At 37.8% G+C, this 16561-nt stretch overlaps 1 protein-coding gene across 1 annotated transcript in view; it reads left to right on the forward strand.

Annotated features, from left to right (window-relative positions):
* Window positions 1-16561, forward strand: part of GPC3 (glypican 3) — a 355125-nt gene that overhangs the window by 223571 nt on the left and 114993 nt on the right. Inside the window, exon 4 of the mRNA XM_016198007.2 lies at window positions 11062-11195. Coding sequence (XP_016053493.2) covers window positions 11062-11195 — 134 coding nt within the window. The remainder of the gene's footprint in view (window positions 1-11061; window positions 11196-16561) is intronic.

Raw genomic sequence — 16561 nt, forward strand, 5'->3', positions numbered from 1 at the left:
TCGATTCCAACATTCCTGCCATGTCTGGTTCTGATGCTTGCTCTGTCCCTTCAAATTGTGTTTATTGCCTTCTGGTATGTCTTGTAATTTTTGTTGTTGATAGTTTGACATAATCTACTGGTTAAAAGTGACTGCTATAAATAGGCCTTTAGTAATGCGGTGGTAAGGTATAGCAGGAGGGGAGGTATTCTATACTTCTGTGATTGGGTCTCATTCTTTTAAGGAGCCTTGGCCTCTGGACTATAAACTTCACAAGTATTTCTAAGCTTTTTTTCCCCATTGATTTTTTCAGAGGGAGTGGGAGGAAGATGGGGATGCGTGGGAGGACGGGGGTGCGGACAGCCGTGTGTTGATTGGCAACCCAGTTATGTGCCCTAGACTGGGAATGAATCCCTGACACTTTGGTGCGCCACCAATGCTCTAACTACAGAGCATGCCGGCCAGGGCTCTAAGCTTTTTTTTTTTTTTTTTTTAATATATCTTTATTGATTTCAGAGAGAGGAAAGGAGAGGGAGACAGAGATAGAATCATCAATGATGAGAGAGTCATTGATGGAGCCCGCAACCCGGGCCTGGAATCGAACCCCGATCGCCTGGATCCCAGGTCGACGCTCAACCGCTGAGCGACACCCGGCCGGGCTTGCTTTTTTTTTTTTTTAATTCCCCCTTAGGTGGGTCAGGATGTTTAGAGTGGGCTGGAGTATGGCATTTCCCATCCCCTGGTGAGAAGCCCTGATAATAGCACAGCAGATTAGGCTTTGGTTAACTAGTTTCTCCTGAGGGCAGGCCTTGTTTAGAACCCAGTGCTTGCCTGTATTTCAAAATAGGTCTTTTTATCCTCCCCCTGCTGGAAACCTGAGGGAATTTTTCTTTGATATTTACTGTGGGATTCTGGTGAAGTTCCTGAATGTAAATTTCACAATACTGTGGGGTCCTCTTATGACTGGACCCCCCCTGTAGATTCTAACTTTCAGTGTTGTCTAAACTGAGCTTCCAGCAATTTTTGAATTACAGTTCCTATTTTCCTATACCAGCACTGGGTTCGAGGAGTGTTTTTGCTCCTGAATCTGCTCTGGTGAGCCAATAACTCCCTGTATTTGCCTGTGTCTCTCCAATCTTGATAACAGTGGTTTACCCTCTCTCCTCCCTTCTCTTATGAATCTAAGAAGCACTGATTTTTCAGTCTCTTTACCTTCTTATTTGTTGCTAGGATGGAGTGGCAACTTCCAAGCTCCTTACATGTGGAACTGGTACCCTGATAGTACAAATTTTATCATTGGCTACAAACACTGTCAGTTGTTTTCCTTGAAGTAACTGGCTCACTTTGTTCCTTTCCAAGAAAATGGCTGACAGATACTCAAGTTTGAATAACATTAGTTTTTCAGTCTTTCAACTAAAATGTTTCATGGAAAAAGTGTTTAGTATCTCATAACCACACATAGCCTTTTCCTCTACATGATCACCATACTCTAGTATGTAGCAGAAGATCTTTATGTATACTTTCCATTTCATCATACAAAATAATAAAAAGATGAGTAGTGAAGGGTCAAGATTTACTGAAATGAATTTTCACTCCTTCATTTATATTCTTAAGTGAAACTGGCTTTCTAAAAAATACTGGGAGTGCTTAGCATTGAAAAATAACAGTGACTACTATTAGAATTTGGTGCCATTATTCTGACTCATGTTAAGGTGCCAGCAGTTTTACCTGCCATACCTTTTGCACCATCAGTGGAAATGTCCTCATATTTGTTTGAGGATAAACCATATATTTCAACACATTATTCAACACCATGAATATTTTAGCATTACTCATTTCCCCCCCCAAGGTCTCACATTATAGGTATTCTTCAATGATTATTTGGTACTGATGTTGGATGAATACAAGCAAAACAACAAGTCCAGCTTATGTCTGTAGATTTGTCCATTTGAAAAGGGAAACCACAGTTCTGCTGAGGAGATATTAAATTTATCTTTATGTTTACAGCTAAATCCTTAATTCAATGAGTTATTTTTTTTCATTGGAATGTGGCATGATTTCTTCTACTGACTCTTCATCCTATATGTATTCAGCAATGTCAACTACAGTGTTTATTAGTTTCTCTACTACTATGCACTTTTCCAGCTACTGTAATACCATAGCTTACCCTATACTATGTTTCAGTAGCCTTTCAATTTATTTTCTGAAAAAGTGTAACAATTTTGATTTTTAAAGAGCTTATAATATCTACTTTTAAATATTTAATTTTTTTTCTCCAAACTCTGAATGATTGATTTCAAGATGATTCTACAACTTAGTTCACACTATAATACTACTCTACAATGTTCTATTGCCTCAGACACAGTAAGATAAGTTGTTTGTGTCTATAAGGCCAAAGAAATGATAGCTTTTGTTATATTTTTATTTCTTAATTACAGTTTTAATCTACTGTGTAGGTCCCTTCTTTCTATGAGTCAGAAAATGCTGATAAATCAGTTTCATACCTTTTTAGTATCTTCAGACCCAGATATTGCAGTTATGGCTTGAGCAATGGAGTCTTATAATCTCCCTTTTTGAAGCCAGCTATCCTTAAACAACAGAAAAATATGTTGTAAATTATTTTTATTGTATAATAAAATATAAAATCTATAATAAAATTTATAGGTAATTTTAAACTTAGGTTTTTCACAAATATTTTAAATGTTGTTGCAAATAGGACTACAAAGTGTATTTACTTCTTACGTTTTCATATAGACCCAAAACTTCTAGATTTCAAATTAACAATTAAATGGTAATGAGGTTATAAAGATTATAGTAGGCATAACCTAAGTAGCCAGTGAGAGCACTAAGTACTAAGAAACAATGAACCTCTTAAAAATGCATATATTTGTACTCTAAACCTGCTATCTTAGAAAATTCTAGAATACATAAACACATATTTCAGAGCAGTGATGTCATTATACATTATGTAGCTTCTGGAAATGTTCTCTATATATTTGTGAGGGAATAAGAGTAAAAGGGGCAAATAAAGTCTTACTATTATTATGGAAATAGGTTTGCCCTCTAGGACCTCCAGAGAGGATCTTAGAGAACTGCTGTTATAGGGGATGAATTGGAGGAGGTCAAAACTGGAGCTTGGGAGACCAATTAAGAGGATGTTGGGATGGTCATTGTGGCGTGGCTCTCCAACTTGAGCGTGCATCAGAATACCCTGGAGGGCTTATTAAAACAGATGGTTAGACACCTCTCACAGGGTTTCTGATTCAGTAAGTCTAAGGTCAGGCCTTAAAATCTGCATTTGTAACAAGTTCCCAGGTAACATATGCTGCTTGTGTGGGGGCCACACTTTGAGATCCACTACACTAGGGCCTCACTACTCATCTCAGACCTCACCCCAGACCTACTGCGCACTGTTCTACATGAATTAGTTTCCCAGGTGATTTTTATACACATTACAGTTCGAGAAGCACTGCTGTAAGAGACAGTTAATGGAATCCTAGATCTGAGGATAGAGAAAAGTGCATTAAAAGTTACATATAAGAGAAAAAAGGACTTAGTTACTGGATGTAAGGGAGTCAGGGAGAGGGAGAAATTATCAGAAATGCCTTGGTTTCTTCTAGCTTGATAAACTGAGTAGGTAGAGATTCCTTTTCACTGTGACAGGGGACACAAGCAGATAAGTACATTTGGAGAAGTAGTATTTGAATTCAGTATTGAGTTTATTGACTACATGAGGTTCTCTTTTAACCCCCACAGTATTGGTTATGTGTGATTAAGCAGTAACGCCCTGAGCTCTTGGTGCTGGCAAGGGACTGATATTGAATAAGAAGTGTTAGGCACATATGCAAGATTCTATTTTCAACTCTAAATTCATTTGTAACAGATATAATTTAGTGAAATGCAAATCTCTTTTACAAAATGATGTTTCCCACCCCTATAGCATTCATGCCCACAAACACAAGAGAGACAGGGTAACCAGCAAAGATCATGCACTACCCCCTTTCAGTAATTAGGGCCCTGAAGAACAGAAGAGGATATTTCAGGTATCCCAAAGAAAAACAGATCAGACTATGTGATGCACAAAGTGAGCAGACTCAGTGTGGTTCACTTGCAGAGTGGGGACCCAGTCTCATCAAACCCTTTTACTATCTTTCAAAAGTCCCCAGCTAAAGAATTCCTCCAATATTACTTACACCTAGTGACGTACCTGCCAAGCTGAGCCAAGATTCTAACACACAAAGAGGGCTACAGAAGGTAAGCAGTCCTCACTTAAAGAATGAATGAGTCAGATTTCTCTGTCTGGATGTGGGAGACATTACACTTTTTCATTAATTATTTTATTTGATCCTCTCACTATCACGTAAGGCAAGGCAGACATTCTTATTATCTCCATTGTGCAGGTGAGAAAGCTGAGTTTGAAGGAAATTAGATGACTTGTTTTGAATTATTGAAGTGTAAAGAGAATGAGTTGGGACTGAAACCCAGGTCTCCTGACTCCAAATTTTGTGCTCCTTTCACCATATTATAGTACTGTAGTTCAACTTAACAGAGGGACAATCTGTAGGACATTAGTTCCTTTTTTTTGGATTGCAATTTATTTAAAAAGCTGACGTCAATGGAACATTCAAGTAATGGCACCTAATTTCTTAAAATATCTTGATTCATAATACATTACAGATTACTACTAGTGAGCTTTCATTTTAATGGTCAGGCAATTGATGAGTCACAGCAAAACGTTTGTGGGGGGAAAAACACATTGTCACGGGGTCTGTTCATTATCCTCTGCTCTATATCCAGATCAATCAATAGTTAATTAATAATGATGTGCTTCCTGGAGTACAGGTTATAAATTAATTTAATGCTCATATGTATATTTTTTGTAGGAAAAAAATGAATGAAAAATGCCTGCCATTCCTATCTCATTGTAAGAAAATGTATGTAATGATTACAAGCATATAATAAGAATGGTTTGCCCAGCCAAATGTTTGTTCATTTCTGTTCATCAGTATTCATTTGAGCTACTTCCATGCAGTTTGTGGAAGCAATGCAAACAGTTGAGTAATGTGGCAGATTTAAATCAGTAATAAAAGCCCTGGGGAAATTAACAAGACAAAACATTAACCACAGACTAAACATTAACATATATTAGCATTTTTATTATACCTGTAGAATTGTTAAATGGGCCTGGTTACTACTATTAAAAAGTTTTTGTTGTATATCACATCATTTCAATGTATATTTTGTTTTAAAACTTTTAAGATTTAATTAAATGAAACTAAACAACAGTATAATAGGCAATTCAACAGAATGAAGTTCATGATTTCATTTTAACTGGAAACCTATGGAATTCCCATTCCACTCCATTCCACCACACTCCCATACCTAAAACATCTGTTACTCCAGAGTGGACCACAGGATCAGAATTGATATTTAAATTGCATAACCCTAGAGGAAGTTTTATTTTTAATTCTTCAGGGTTCTGATGAGTCTATTGATGATCAAAGACTAAATTTATACAAATTAGTTAGCAACAGTTCTCAGAAAAGCACACCTTGGGACCTTAATAATCAGCTGGATTCTAGCAGGAAAGTTATATAATTAATATACATAACTGAAAAAGCCCTCTAGAAGTCCTCAAGTCTTGGTGGCCTCAGGTGCAGCTCTTAAGAGGGAAGAGGTGGTGCTCATCACTGAGTGCAATTCAGTGGGAGAGCCATCTTCCCTCTCAAAAGCTATCAGATTTTCGAGAGCAGTATGATGTGTCGTGGCTCTTCGTGTGCCGCAGACTCACTAATGGGAAAGTTTCCCTTTCTGCTTCTGCTTCTCCCCTCCCTCCACCTCCTTCTTCTATTATGGGCCATATAAGTTAACACACACGCGCACACATACACACACCTTTTATATATTTCTTGAGAAAGAAAATGTAAAGCCTTTCATTCATCTGTTTTTTAAATCAAGAGAAAAAGAAATCTATTAGGGCTAGCTGAGGGTGGGAGAGAGTCAGAGGTATACTTTAATGCAGTTGCACCCTCCCACCCCCATTTCCATATCTTTTAGGCTATAAAAACTAAATTCTTAAACCTGTTGCATTTTTGTAGCCATAGGATTAACCTGAAACCTCCATTTGGGAGGCAGCAAGGAGGACCTACATGGAGAGCCACTTCTCCCACACTACTTGATATCCAGTGCATTAGTAAGGTTAATTGACTCTTACCTGGCAGGCTACTTTTAAATCACTCCACTAGAAATACTGCCTGTAACTTATGTTAAAATTGGATACCAGTTTTTTGTCTACCTTTAATAACTAGCTCTTCTTTGAAGCATGTTTCTAAATCCTGCCTAATTATTACTCTTCTCTAATTATGGATGAGATGTCCACAGGTCTGCAGAACTTGGTCACAACCAATACTGGGAAGCCCAGAGTCTATCTTCTTGACAGAAATCCAGCGTGGGGGTGGGGCAGGGATCAAAAACAAAAAAATAGGTATTAGAGTCAGGGTTGGGTTTAAATCCTAGCTCTGCCATTTGCTAGTACAGTGGCTTTGCTTAAGTTTCTTAACCTTTGTGAACCTTAGTTTCCCTATCTCCAAATTGAGGTTATTAATACCTGCTCTGTATGCCTCAGAGGATTGTTGTAGGAGAGAATGGAGAATGTATGTAGATGTTACTTTTGAAACACAAGGCTGGAGTAAGGTACTATGTTACAAATGTGAGGTATTAGTATTGGTGAGAAGCTTACAATATACGGTAGACTTCCTCTGCTCAGCCATCCAGAGGGCAAGATCAAGTCTGTTTTTTTGTCACCTGAGAGCTCTCAGAACCAACCAAAAATGGGGGCCTAAAAAAGAATATAGTTAGATTTTTAACCAATGGAGTATCTGCATTTCTTGACATGTCAATCATGGGATGCATGTGTAAATTTCATCAAACCAAATGCTTTTCATGGTTTCAGAATCTTTGGTAACATATGCTACTTGGAAAGTAATTTCCCCCTTTTTTTTCAAGAGCCCAGAATAAAATACGCCACATCAAATACCATATCGGCCCAGCTGGAGTGGCTCAGTTGGTTGGAGCATTGTCCTGTGCACCCAAAGGTTGTGGGTTCGATTCCTGGTCAGGGCACATGCAAATGCAACCGATCAATGTTTTTCTCACATTGATGTTTTTCTCTCTCTCTTTCTCTCTCCCTTTCTCTCTCTAAGCATGTCCTCGGGTGAGGATTAAATATATATAGTCATCCTCTTCCGTATGAGACTAGAGTCAAAACGAAACCCAGAGGGAAGGGGGTAGGGGGTAGTAAAGTGTAAAGGGAATCAAATATATGGTGAAGGAAGATGATTTGTCTTCGGGTGTGGGCACAAAATGCAATATTTAAATCATGCATCATGGAAAAAACAAAACAAAATGAAATCCTGTTATGGGTGAGAGGAAGAAGTGGGGTTGTAAGCCAGGTTTCTTAATGTTCAGTGTACCGGGCTCTTCACCATATCTTGCAGAGCCCCAGCAATGTAATGCCCTCATGTATGTACAAAGCCAGTGCTTCTGGAGCCTGGTTAGAAATGAATGGTGCTAAGGTTACTAGAATGACCTGCTGGCCTAGATATGGTCAGAGACCCTGCCTTCTTATGTTTCAAGTGAAACTTCATAGCACTAATGCTTTCCCTGCCACAGGTTCTGGCATATGAATAGAGGCACCATTAGAAATCCTAGTTCATGGGAAACAAAAAGGTTTTATATTCCAAGACTATTGATAGGGGCACTCACTTGTTCAATAAATTCACTTCAACTAACTAAATTTAAAGGTAGCAGCATCCTTGACTGGGTACATTATTCAGTGAAAGAAAATTGGATTGCACTTCTTATTTAAGAACCTGAAAGTCCTGGGCAGGATACTGATTTCTAAAGTGCCACTTGGGATGCTGGTTTCTCCAGCAAGTGCAACTGCAGATTAACATCCAGATCTCCAAGCATAGCCTGATGTTTCCCAAGTGTGATGATGAAAGGACCTCTTTAATGTGAACACTGCATGCATTTGTAAATTAGGTTTTCTTTTCATGTCCACTTCTCGAAATAAGATCATAATATTCACCTACAGCTCACACACTGTAGAGGTGAAAGATGTGGGGAGAAGGACACAAAGGTGGGGGGACTACATTTGACAAATGCTTTGTATATGAAAGGAATTTGCTTCATGGTAGATTTGTGGAAGAAAATACAGCCTGTCTGATAAGATGTGGTGCCTTTCAGATTTCAGATAGGCAAGTGGGGGTATTGGCAGGACACCATTGTTTGCCCCTTACCCTACACAGAGCCTTAGGAAGTTAACTCGATGATGCCACATTGGATAACTTGGGAAGAAAGGTCAGACTGCAGACTGCCTACATTTCTTCTTAACGTTCTTACTTTTGCCTCTGCTGCACCCCTTTCCAACAGGATGGGAGGGGTTCAAAACTTTAAAGTCTTGCTGTGGCCCAGTTACTATTCACTAATAAAAAAGACATACATTCAATGGGAAGGGAAATTTCACAGCTGTGGATTGCAAGTAGACAGGTTACTGTGAAAGATGTGTGAAAGATTTTTCTTTCAGGTGCTGGACTTGGACCAAGTGTTAGTCAAGAGAATGTGTCCTGTGCTCATGAATGTGCTGACTAACAGCACTTTGATCCTGGTGGAATAGACTCTCAAATTTATGTATGTTGTTGGAGTATAGATATTTATGGAACAAAAATCACTTTTGTTTCATGAACATTTCCTCTGCAGTTTAACAAAGTAAAGGCATATATGTCTAAGGACATAATTTTCTGATGCAGAGTCTGCCCTAACTTATTTTTATCTGCATTATTTCCTTTGGAAGTGATTGGAACATAACTCCCCAGTCCATCCAGGCAGCCCCCTAGCCTAAAGCACCCTACCAGGCTGCTACCAGTTAGGAAAAATTCAGAGAATGCAGATTCTTCATTTGAAATCAATATTTGCCCAAGTCAAATAGCATTACATAAGCACATATGAAAAATTCCGTATCATACATTCGAATCAAAGCGAAATGGAATACAGTTGACCCTTGAACAATGTGGGGGTTGGGGCATTGACTCTATCCTCATGCAGTTGAAAATCTGTGTATAACTTTTGACTCCCCCAAAATTAAACTACTAATAGCCTACTGTAGACTAGAAGTCTTACCAATAACATAAAGAGTAGATTAACATATATTTTTCATGTTAAAAGTATATTTTATTGTATTCTTATAATAAACTAAGTTATAGAGAAAATGTTGTTAAGAAAATAATAAAGAATAGAAAATACATTTACAGTCCTGTACGTATTTATTGAAAAAATCCAAATATAAGTGGATCCACACAGTTCAAACCCATGTTGTTCCAGGGGCAACTGTATTTTAAATTGTCTGCAATGTTTGTTTCATTCCCATTAAGATAAATTATTAAGAATAGCTAGTATGAATATTAGACTCTAGGTGCTGTCTTTCATAAATGGAGATTATGCTACTACTGGTTCTAGATTTTTTCTAACTCAAGAATTTATTTATATATGGAAAACTTTCCCAAGCTATACAAACTAAATGCCATTTATGCTTTTATAAAGAGATAAATAATTTAGTAGAATTATCATGACCATCATGAGAAATCCAGAAGCTGGGATTGCCTATCAGTAGAATGGTATGCTAGTCCTAATAAAAGGAGTTTCCTTCCAGTCACTTCAATTAATTCACCATTATTGAGTGCCTAACAGTGTACAAAACCCAGTCTGAATTCTATGGAGGTACAGATGTGACAAAGATCTGACCCCTGTCTTCACAAGATATTTCTAATATTTTCCCTAAAGTCTACAATCTATACATTCACCTGGGCTACACTGACTATGTTTTAGAAGACTGGGAATCCCCCCACCCTCAAAAAATGTAGAATGTAAAGAACTGGAAATCAAGCATTGTCTTCTAGCAAAGTGATATTGCATAAGCTTTGAAGTCCAACAAATGTGTTCAAAGTCAGATTAAATCTATTGCCCATTTGCCTTAGGCAAGTCACATAATCTCCCTGAGCCTCAGTTTCCTCACCTATAAAATGAGAGTGATAACATTTAGCATAGTATCTGGCACAAGAGAGACATATGGTAATATTTATACTTCATATGTAAGTTCATTTAGGCTTCTCTCTGAAAGTAAAAATATACAAAATCTATAAATAATTTAACCAAATCATTTAGAATTGAGATAAGAAAGCTGATGACATTTTAAAATCATTCCTATATGTAAAAGAACTAAGCTTTAGAGGGTGGCATCCAATAAGTATTTTTGAATGAACAAATGAATAGATAGAAGGAAGGAGGAAGAATGAGAGGGAGTTAGGTACAGAGGGAGGGGGAAAGAGCAAGGGAGGAAAAAAGTAGACTTTCTTAAGCACCTGTAGTCTTTAATTCTCTCAATCCTGGGCTTATTCAGTGATATGTGATTCAGAGCTGATGATACTGGCTATTGATTTGTTGGCTTGCCTTCTTCCTTCTCTTGGGTGTTTTTAGGAAAGCCAGATGAGCAACTACATTGACATTTTTTAGAATGCCCTAGCATAGGTCTTATAACAAAATGCTCACAAGAATGGGGAGCACTCTGTGCATGGGAGGCCACATCTATTAAAAGACTACTTTACACATCTCTTATACAACCCCTCAGCTCCTGCACTGTTTCTTCCTCAATTTTGCAATGCCCACTTGTGAACTTCTTCATACCTATAAATACTAAATGCCATTAAAAGGTATTGATGGCATAAGTCCTGTGTGGAGGGTACTCTCAAATGTGCACTTCACTATAGGAAAAAAAAAGCATTTTTTAATCTTAGAAAATCTCTGAATAGGCTGCATTTAGAGTGCCCCCACCCCCAGTCTTCAGCCTTCTTTTCCATAGATGGTTCTCTCCCTTAAAAGCATATCACCTTTTTTGACTCCAGTAATACCTTAATTCTGCTCTTTAAAAAGAAATTGGGAAAGAAATTGAAGTGCGTTACAGAATTTGTTTCTACTATCATGTCTGTGAAAGTATCATATAATTATATTGCATTTCATTTTTTTCAGATTGGCAAGTTATGTGCCCATTCTCAACAACGCCAATATAGATCTGCTTACTATCCCGAAGATCTGTTTATTGACAAGAAGGTATTAAAAGTTGCTCATGTAGAACATGAAGAAACCTTATCCAGTCGAAGAAGGTGAGACATTTTTCCCCTCAATTTTAGCATACAATTAGCAATTGTATTTTAAGGTCAAAAACCATTGGAGTGAAGCTTCTTAAATACATGTTATTTGGTCCTTCTGAGTAGAGTATTTGGTTACATTCTATCATCTGTCAATATTTTTTAAAAGATATGTATTATATCCAAGCCTTATTTAGATGTAAATATACCATATATAAATATTCAGTACAGCAACACAGGGTGGAATGGACTTCTCTACTCAATATCTTTATTGATAAAACATTTTTTGCTTATGATTTGGTCTCACAATTCCATGGCTTGGTTTGTGGCTTTTCCCATTATTAACAGTGAGTCCAGGATGAGTTTTCCAGAGAGAAAATGGCAAGACACACTTGTGTATATACACACACACTGCACACTCTACACATTCTTTTAAGAATGATAAAATGAAGGATTCGGTCCCTATTTCTTAAGATAGCAGTCAAGGGACTAAATTAAAGTTTGTTTCTTACTCTCTTCATTCCTCCTCCCCATATCCAGATCCCCTCCTTCCCTATTCTTGTTTCATGTTTACAAATAAGGAGTAGAAATTTGATAAGAAGCCCAACACAAATCTAGGAGAATTGCCTTCCCCAAAAGCAATGCACATATAGTCAACGTGCCACTGGCTCAAGAAGAGCTAGACATGAGATCTGCTTCCTGATCACTTTGAGGACATTGGGAGACATTGGCCTACAGATAGAAAATTAAGAAATGAAATAAGTAACATCTCAGATAAGGGCTAAATTATTCCACTGATATCCATTTATTACAGGAGGTTTTGAAATGGCAATTCCTAGTCATATATGATACAGTTTAGAGTGCAAGAGGGCAGTAAGGCTGTTTGAGAGAGAGTCCTTCAAAGAAGCATATCAGGAAGTCCCATTTTCTTCTCTTTTGTTCACTTTCAAACTAATGGATTCCTAGGTAGCAGTTTTCAAGTGTGATTCGAGGACCCAAGGAGTCCCGGAGATCCTTTCAGGAAGTCTGTGTGATCTACCTTTTGCTAACTACATATCTGTGAGAAGCTGGCTTTTGTTCATATACTTCAACCAAAACATATTGCAAGAGATTAAATGCAGAAGCCAATGGGAAAACTTATCTGCCTATTATGACAGGCAGTAAACTACAAAATTAATAGCACTTTTCTCACTTTTTCATAGAAATGTTATTTATGTTAACATATAATGGGTCATTGTTAGTTTAAAATTAATAATAAAGTTTTAAATTTTTTTCTGAGTTTTAATTTCTAAAGCAGTAAATATCAATATATATCACATAAACAAAAGGTCTTTGGGGTCCTCTATAATTTTTGAGAGTGTTAAGGGGTTGTATTAGTTATCTAGTACCATGTAACAAATTATCCCAAAACAGTGATTTAAAACAACAAATATTCATTATCTCATAGTCTCTGTCAGAAATTTGGGAACTGCTTAACTGGGTGGTTCTCAGTCTCTAAAGAAATTTCAGTCAAGATGTTGCCTGGGGCTGGCAGTCAACTGAAGTGTTGACTGAGACTGGAGGATCTACTTTCAAGATAGTTCACTTACACATTTAGCAAGTTAGTGCTGGTTGTTGGAAGGAGGCTTTAGTTCCTCACCACATGGACCTCATGAGTATCCTTACCACATGGCCTCTAGCTTCCCCAGAATAAGTGATCCATGGAAGAGAGCAAGGAAAAAGCTGTTGTGTCTTTTATGACCCAGTCTCAGAAGTGACATACTCTCAGTTCTGACATACTCGATTTGTTAAAAGGGAGTCACAAATTTTAGTCCACATTCAAGGGGGAGGAAATTAAGCTCTACCTCTTGAAGGGAATAGTATCAAAGAATTTATGGACATATTTAAAAACCACCAGAGATTCCTGGCATCAAAATATTTGAGAACCATTTCCCTATAGCATGAGGGTTCTCTGGCAAGTTTTTATTTTTCTGGGAAGATAAAATTAGGCCATTTCTCCAGGCTTTCTTTAGTCCCTTACTGTCCTTTGTCCATTTTTCACTATCGTTTTCACTCTTTGTCCAAACCAATGAGGAATTAACCTGTCATTGATCTTTAACTGGTAGAGACTCCTTGTATATTAGACTGAAGCTAATAATTTATATAATATTACATGTTAATTATGTATAAATAAAATATAAATTATAAGCATAATATACTTATTATATGTATTATAATATATTGCTTTATTCCACTCAAAATTTTAGGAAACACCTATTATGTGCCAGAATATATACTGGGCACTGAAAATTAAGACACAGTCTCTGCTCTCTAAATCATTGTAATGTGGAAATGGACTTAAATACAAATAATTCCAAAACAGTTTTGTAAGTGCAAAAGAATGTTCAGAGTATACAGAAGTAGCCTATGGAGAAAGAGAGAACATCTCTGCCCAGGGAGTTATGGTGAAGGCTTCATGGAGGAGGTGGCATATGGATTTGTAACAGAATCACATGCAGAACTTTTTCAAAGTAAACACTCTAACCCAGTCCCATTTTGAAATTACCCCTGTCAACCTGGACACATTTTTGAGTAAGTAGGAGGTTCATCAAGGCCCTGCTGCCATGGCTTTTATCTTGGCCTCTGTGGAGGCACAGGGAGGACTTTGTGGGTGTTGATACCTTCAGGGAAAAAGAAATTGATGAATGAGTTCTTGGCTGGGCACCCAGATTTGGTACTTTGTTTATATTCATTTTTGAACTTGTTATTACCCCCAAAGAAAAGCTAGTAAGAACAATTCCAAAGCCTACATACTTGAGTAAGTGGTAGTCAGGCCGAGCTCCTTTGGATGTTGGAAACACGAGCCTGACCCATACATGAGCCTGACCAATGATGCTTCTCATCTTTTTAGTAAAATGAAGCGTTAGAGTCTGATGTGGAGCCCTTCTTTCTGAATTCTCTGGAAGAATAAGAAAACAAAATAGCAAGAGAGTATCTGATTTCATTTAACTCCCTCAAAGAGGCATTGTAAGCCTTCTTTGGGAAAGGAAAGAATTGGGGATTAAGATGATCTCTGGCTAAATGTGCTGCCCTCTGCAATCTGGTGTGCTTGGAGGGCTTATTTTGGAAGTGTTAGTACCTCTGTAAATTTCTCAGTATGATCTGCACAGCATTTCACACTGTCCAGAAAAATGTATGTGCTTTCAGCACCCCTCGTACCCATGCTCAAGCTTCATCCTCTGTAGTTAAAAATATGATAATTGGAAAGGAACGCTATTGTAGCATTCAGTCTGTGGAGGTTATGAGCAAGCTGTCTGAATCTGATTATGATTTGAAAAGCCTTATTAAAAATAACAACACACAAAGAAATGCTGGATTCCTTTGGTAGCATTCAGAAGTCATCCGTTTGTTTTGTCTGCCCCCAACTGGGTGGTTTGCAACACACAACTAATCTTAGAAATATCTTAGTTCAATTTAAAGGCAATTTGATATTCAACTGGTGGTCTATGTATGGGACTCAGTGTCCTTTTAAGGTATAAATATTGAAAATATCTGTCATCAGATTTAAAACAGTGAGGACAGGGCAAGATGTACAATAGTACAATCAGAATAGAAGAAATGAGATTTTAATAGCCCTTTCCAACTCTAATATTTTGAGCACATCTCAGATGTCAGCCTCTTCCTCCTTTGCCCTCTTGAATATCTCTTTTACTACTTCCCTTATGATACTGTTTACCTTGTCATTTGCATATCCCCCATAAAGTTTGCTAGAATACGTAAGCAGTATCTTTCCCTTTCTGAAACCCAAAATCTATAGTTGAACAGTCCATCCTACATCTATATACCAAGTTTCTGGCCCAACTGCTGATATGTGAGAAAGTCACACAGTCCATCCACCCTTGTGAAATTACATCTGTGTGTTCTAACCTTCCCCTTCCTGCACTCCCCCTTCTCCCCTTTCCCTCTGACTTGGTCTATAGGGCCAATAGATTAGGTGACACTAGTAAATGACCTAGAAATAAAAGAACAAAAGCTGATGTCAGCTCCCTGGCCCAAATCAATGCTGACCCCCACTCCCCCTGAGATTGTTGCTCTGGTTTGGCTAGGCAGCTTTGTAAGTTCAGTGGTGCCTCCCACCCTCTGAACAAAACAACAAAGTGTGTTCTGAGTGAATCAATGAGTTTCGGGTCTGGTACAAGTCATTCTACCCTAAATTGGACTCTACTTCTTTCAACATTTGTCAACACCATCTATGTGCTAACCATTGTATAAGGATTAGGCTCTGATGAATAGGAGGAGCTCCTCTTAGCCTAGTTAGGCAGAAAGACACACAAATAAATACTTTTCATACATTAGGGGCAAGTGCCAAAACAGCTATTTACAAAAGGGTGGCAGCATCATAGGTGGGGAAGTTAGCAGCTCTCCTATGAGAATCAAGAAAGGCTTCTTATAAAAGGTAACTTTTGAGCTGAGCCTTGAAGAACTAGTAGAAATTCAACACACGGAGGAGACAAAAGGTATTCCTAACAAAGGGAATAGTGTGAGAAAAAGTATGGGCTAGTCTCTGGAATGGTAGAAAATTATAGTTTGGAGTCAGGCTGCGAAAGGTTCTCCCCAGTAGCATTCAGCATGATCCATCCCATCATTGTAACTATTTTAGTTTATGTGCTTTTCTATTTTTTCAATTTTTTAAAAGAATAATGAAGTCATATTGCTTTATATTAAGAGAAAAAGAACCTTAATGATAAAAGAGAAATGTTCAGGATCTGCAGTTGAGGATGAAAGGCTGTTTTTACTTTTAGTGGTTTCCAATTAGTGCTGCTTTGATGCCTGCCCAAGCAAATCATTGCAAGAATGTAAAGGTAATCCCCTCCCCCACAACCCAAGAAGGGGATTTTCCTCTTGAGGATGGTGAGAGCCCTCTAGGGAAGATCACATGAACCCAGCTGCAATATTTCAAAATGGCCTGTGCATGCAAAGGCGCCCTGTCCTTTAGTTCCACATTTAACACATTGAATGGAAAACTCTATGAAGAGACTTTTTCCTGAGCAGACTGTGGTAAGCAAGTGTTTGGTTTTTCCTAAGTGAGAACCACTATTTTTATGTCAAATGGTTTGTTTGGCATGTATGTATTAGAATAAAGTGGAATTGGAATCAAAGAACATTCCCTTCAATCAAATTGTTTTTCCCATCCCAGGCAACTAATTGTCCAAATTTTCTTTCTTTCTTTTCGTTTTTCTAGAGACAATTCAGTTGAGCAGACTGCCTTAGTTCATGAGTGGAGATTCTTTTGTTGTCTGTCATGGGGTTACTAGCACAAAGAAAAGAAATCTTGACTGAGTCTTAAATGGGTAATTAGTATGTCACTTAATTTAGTTTCAGCTATCTTTCTTTAAAGAATA

Source organism: Miniopterus natalensis, chromosome X (genome assembly GCF_054644295.1).
Source record: "Miniopterus natalensis isolate mMinNat1 chromosome X, mMinNat1.hap1, whole genome shotgun sequence".
NCBI lineage: Eukaryota > Metazoa > Chordata > Mammalia > Chiroptera > Miniopteridae > Miniopterus > Miniopterus natalensis.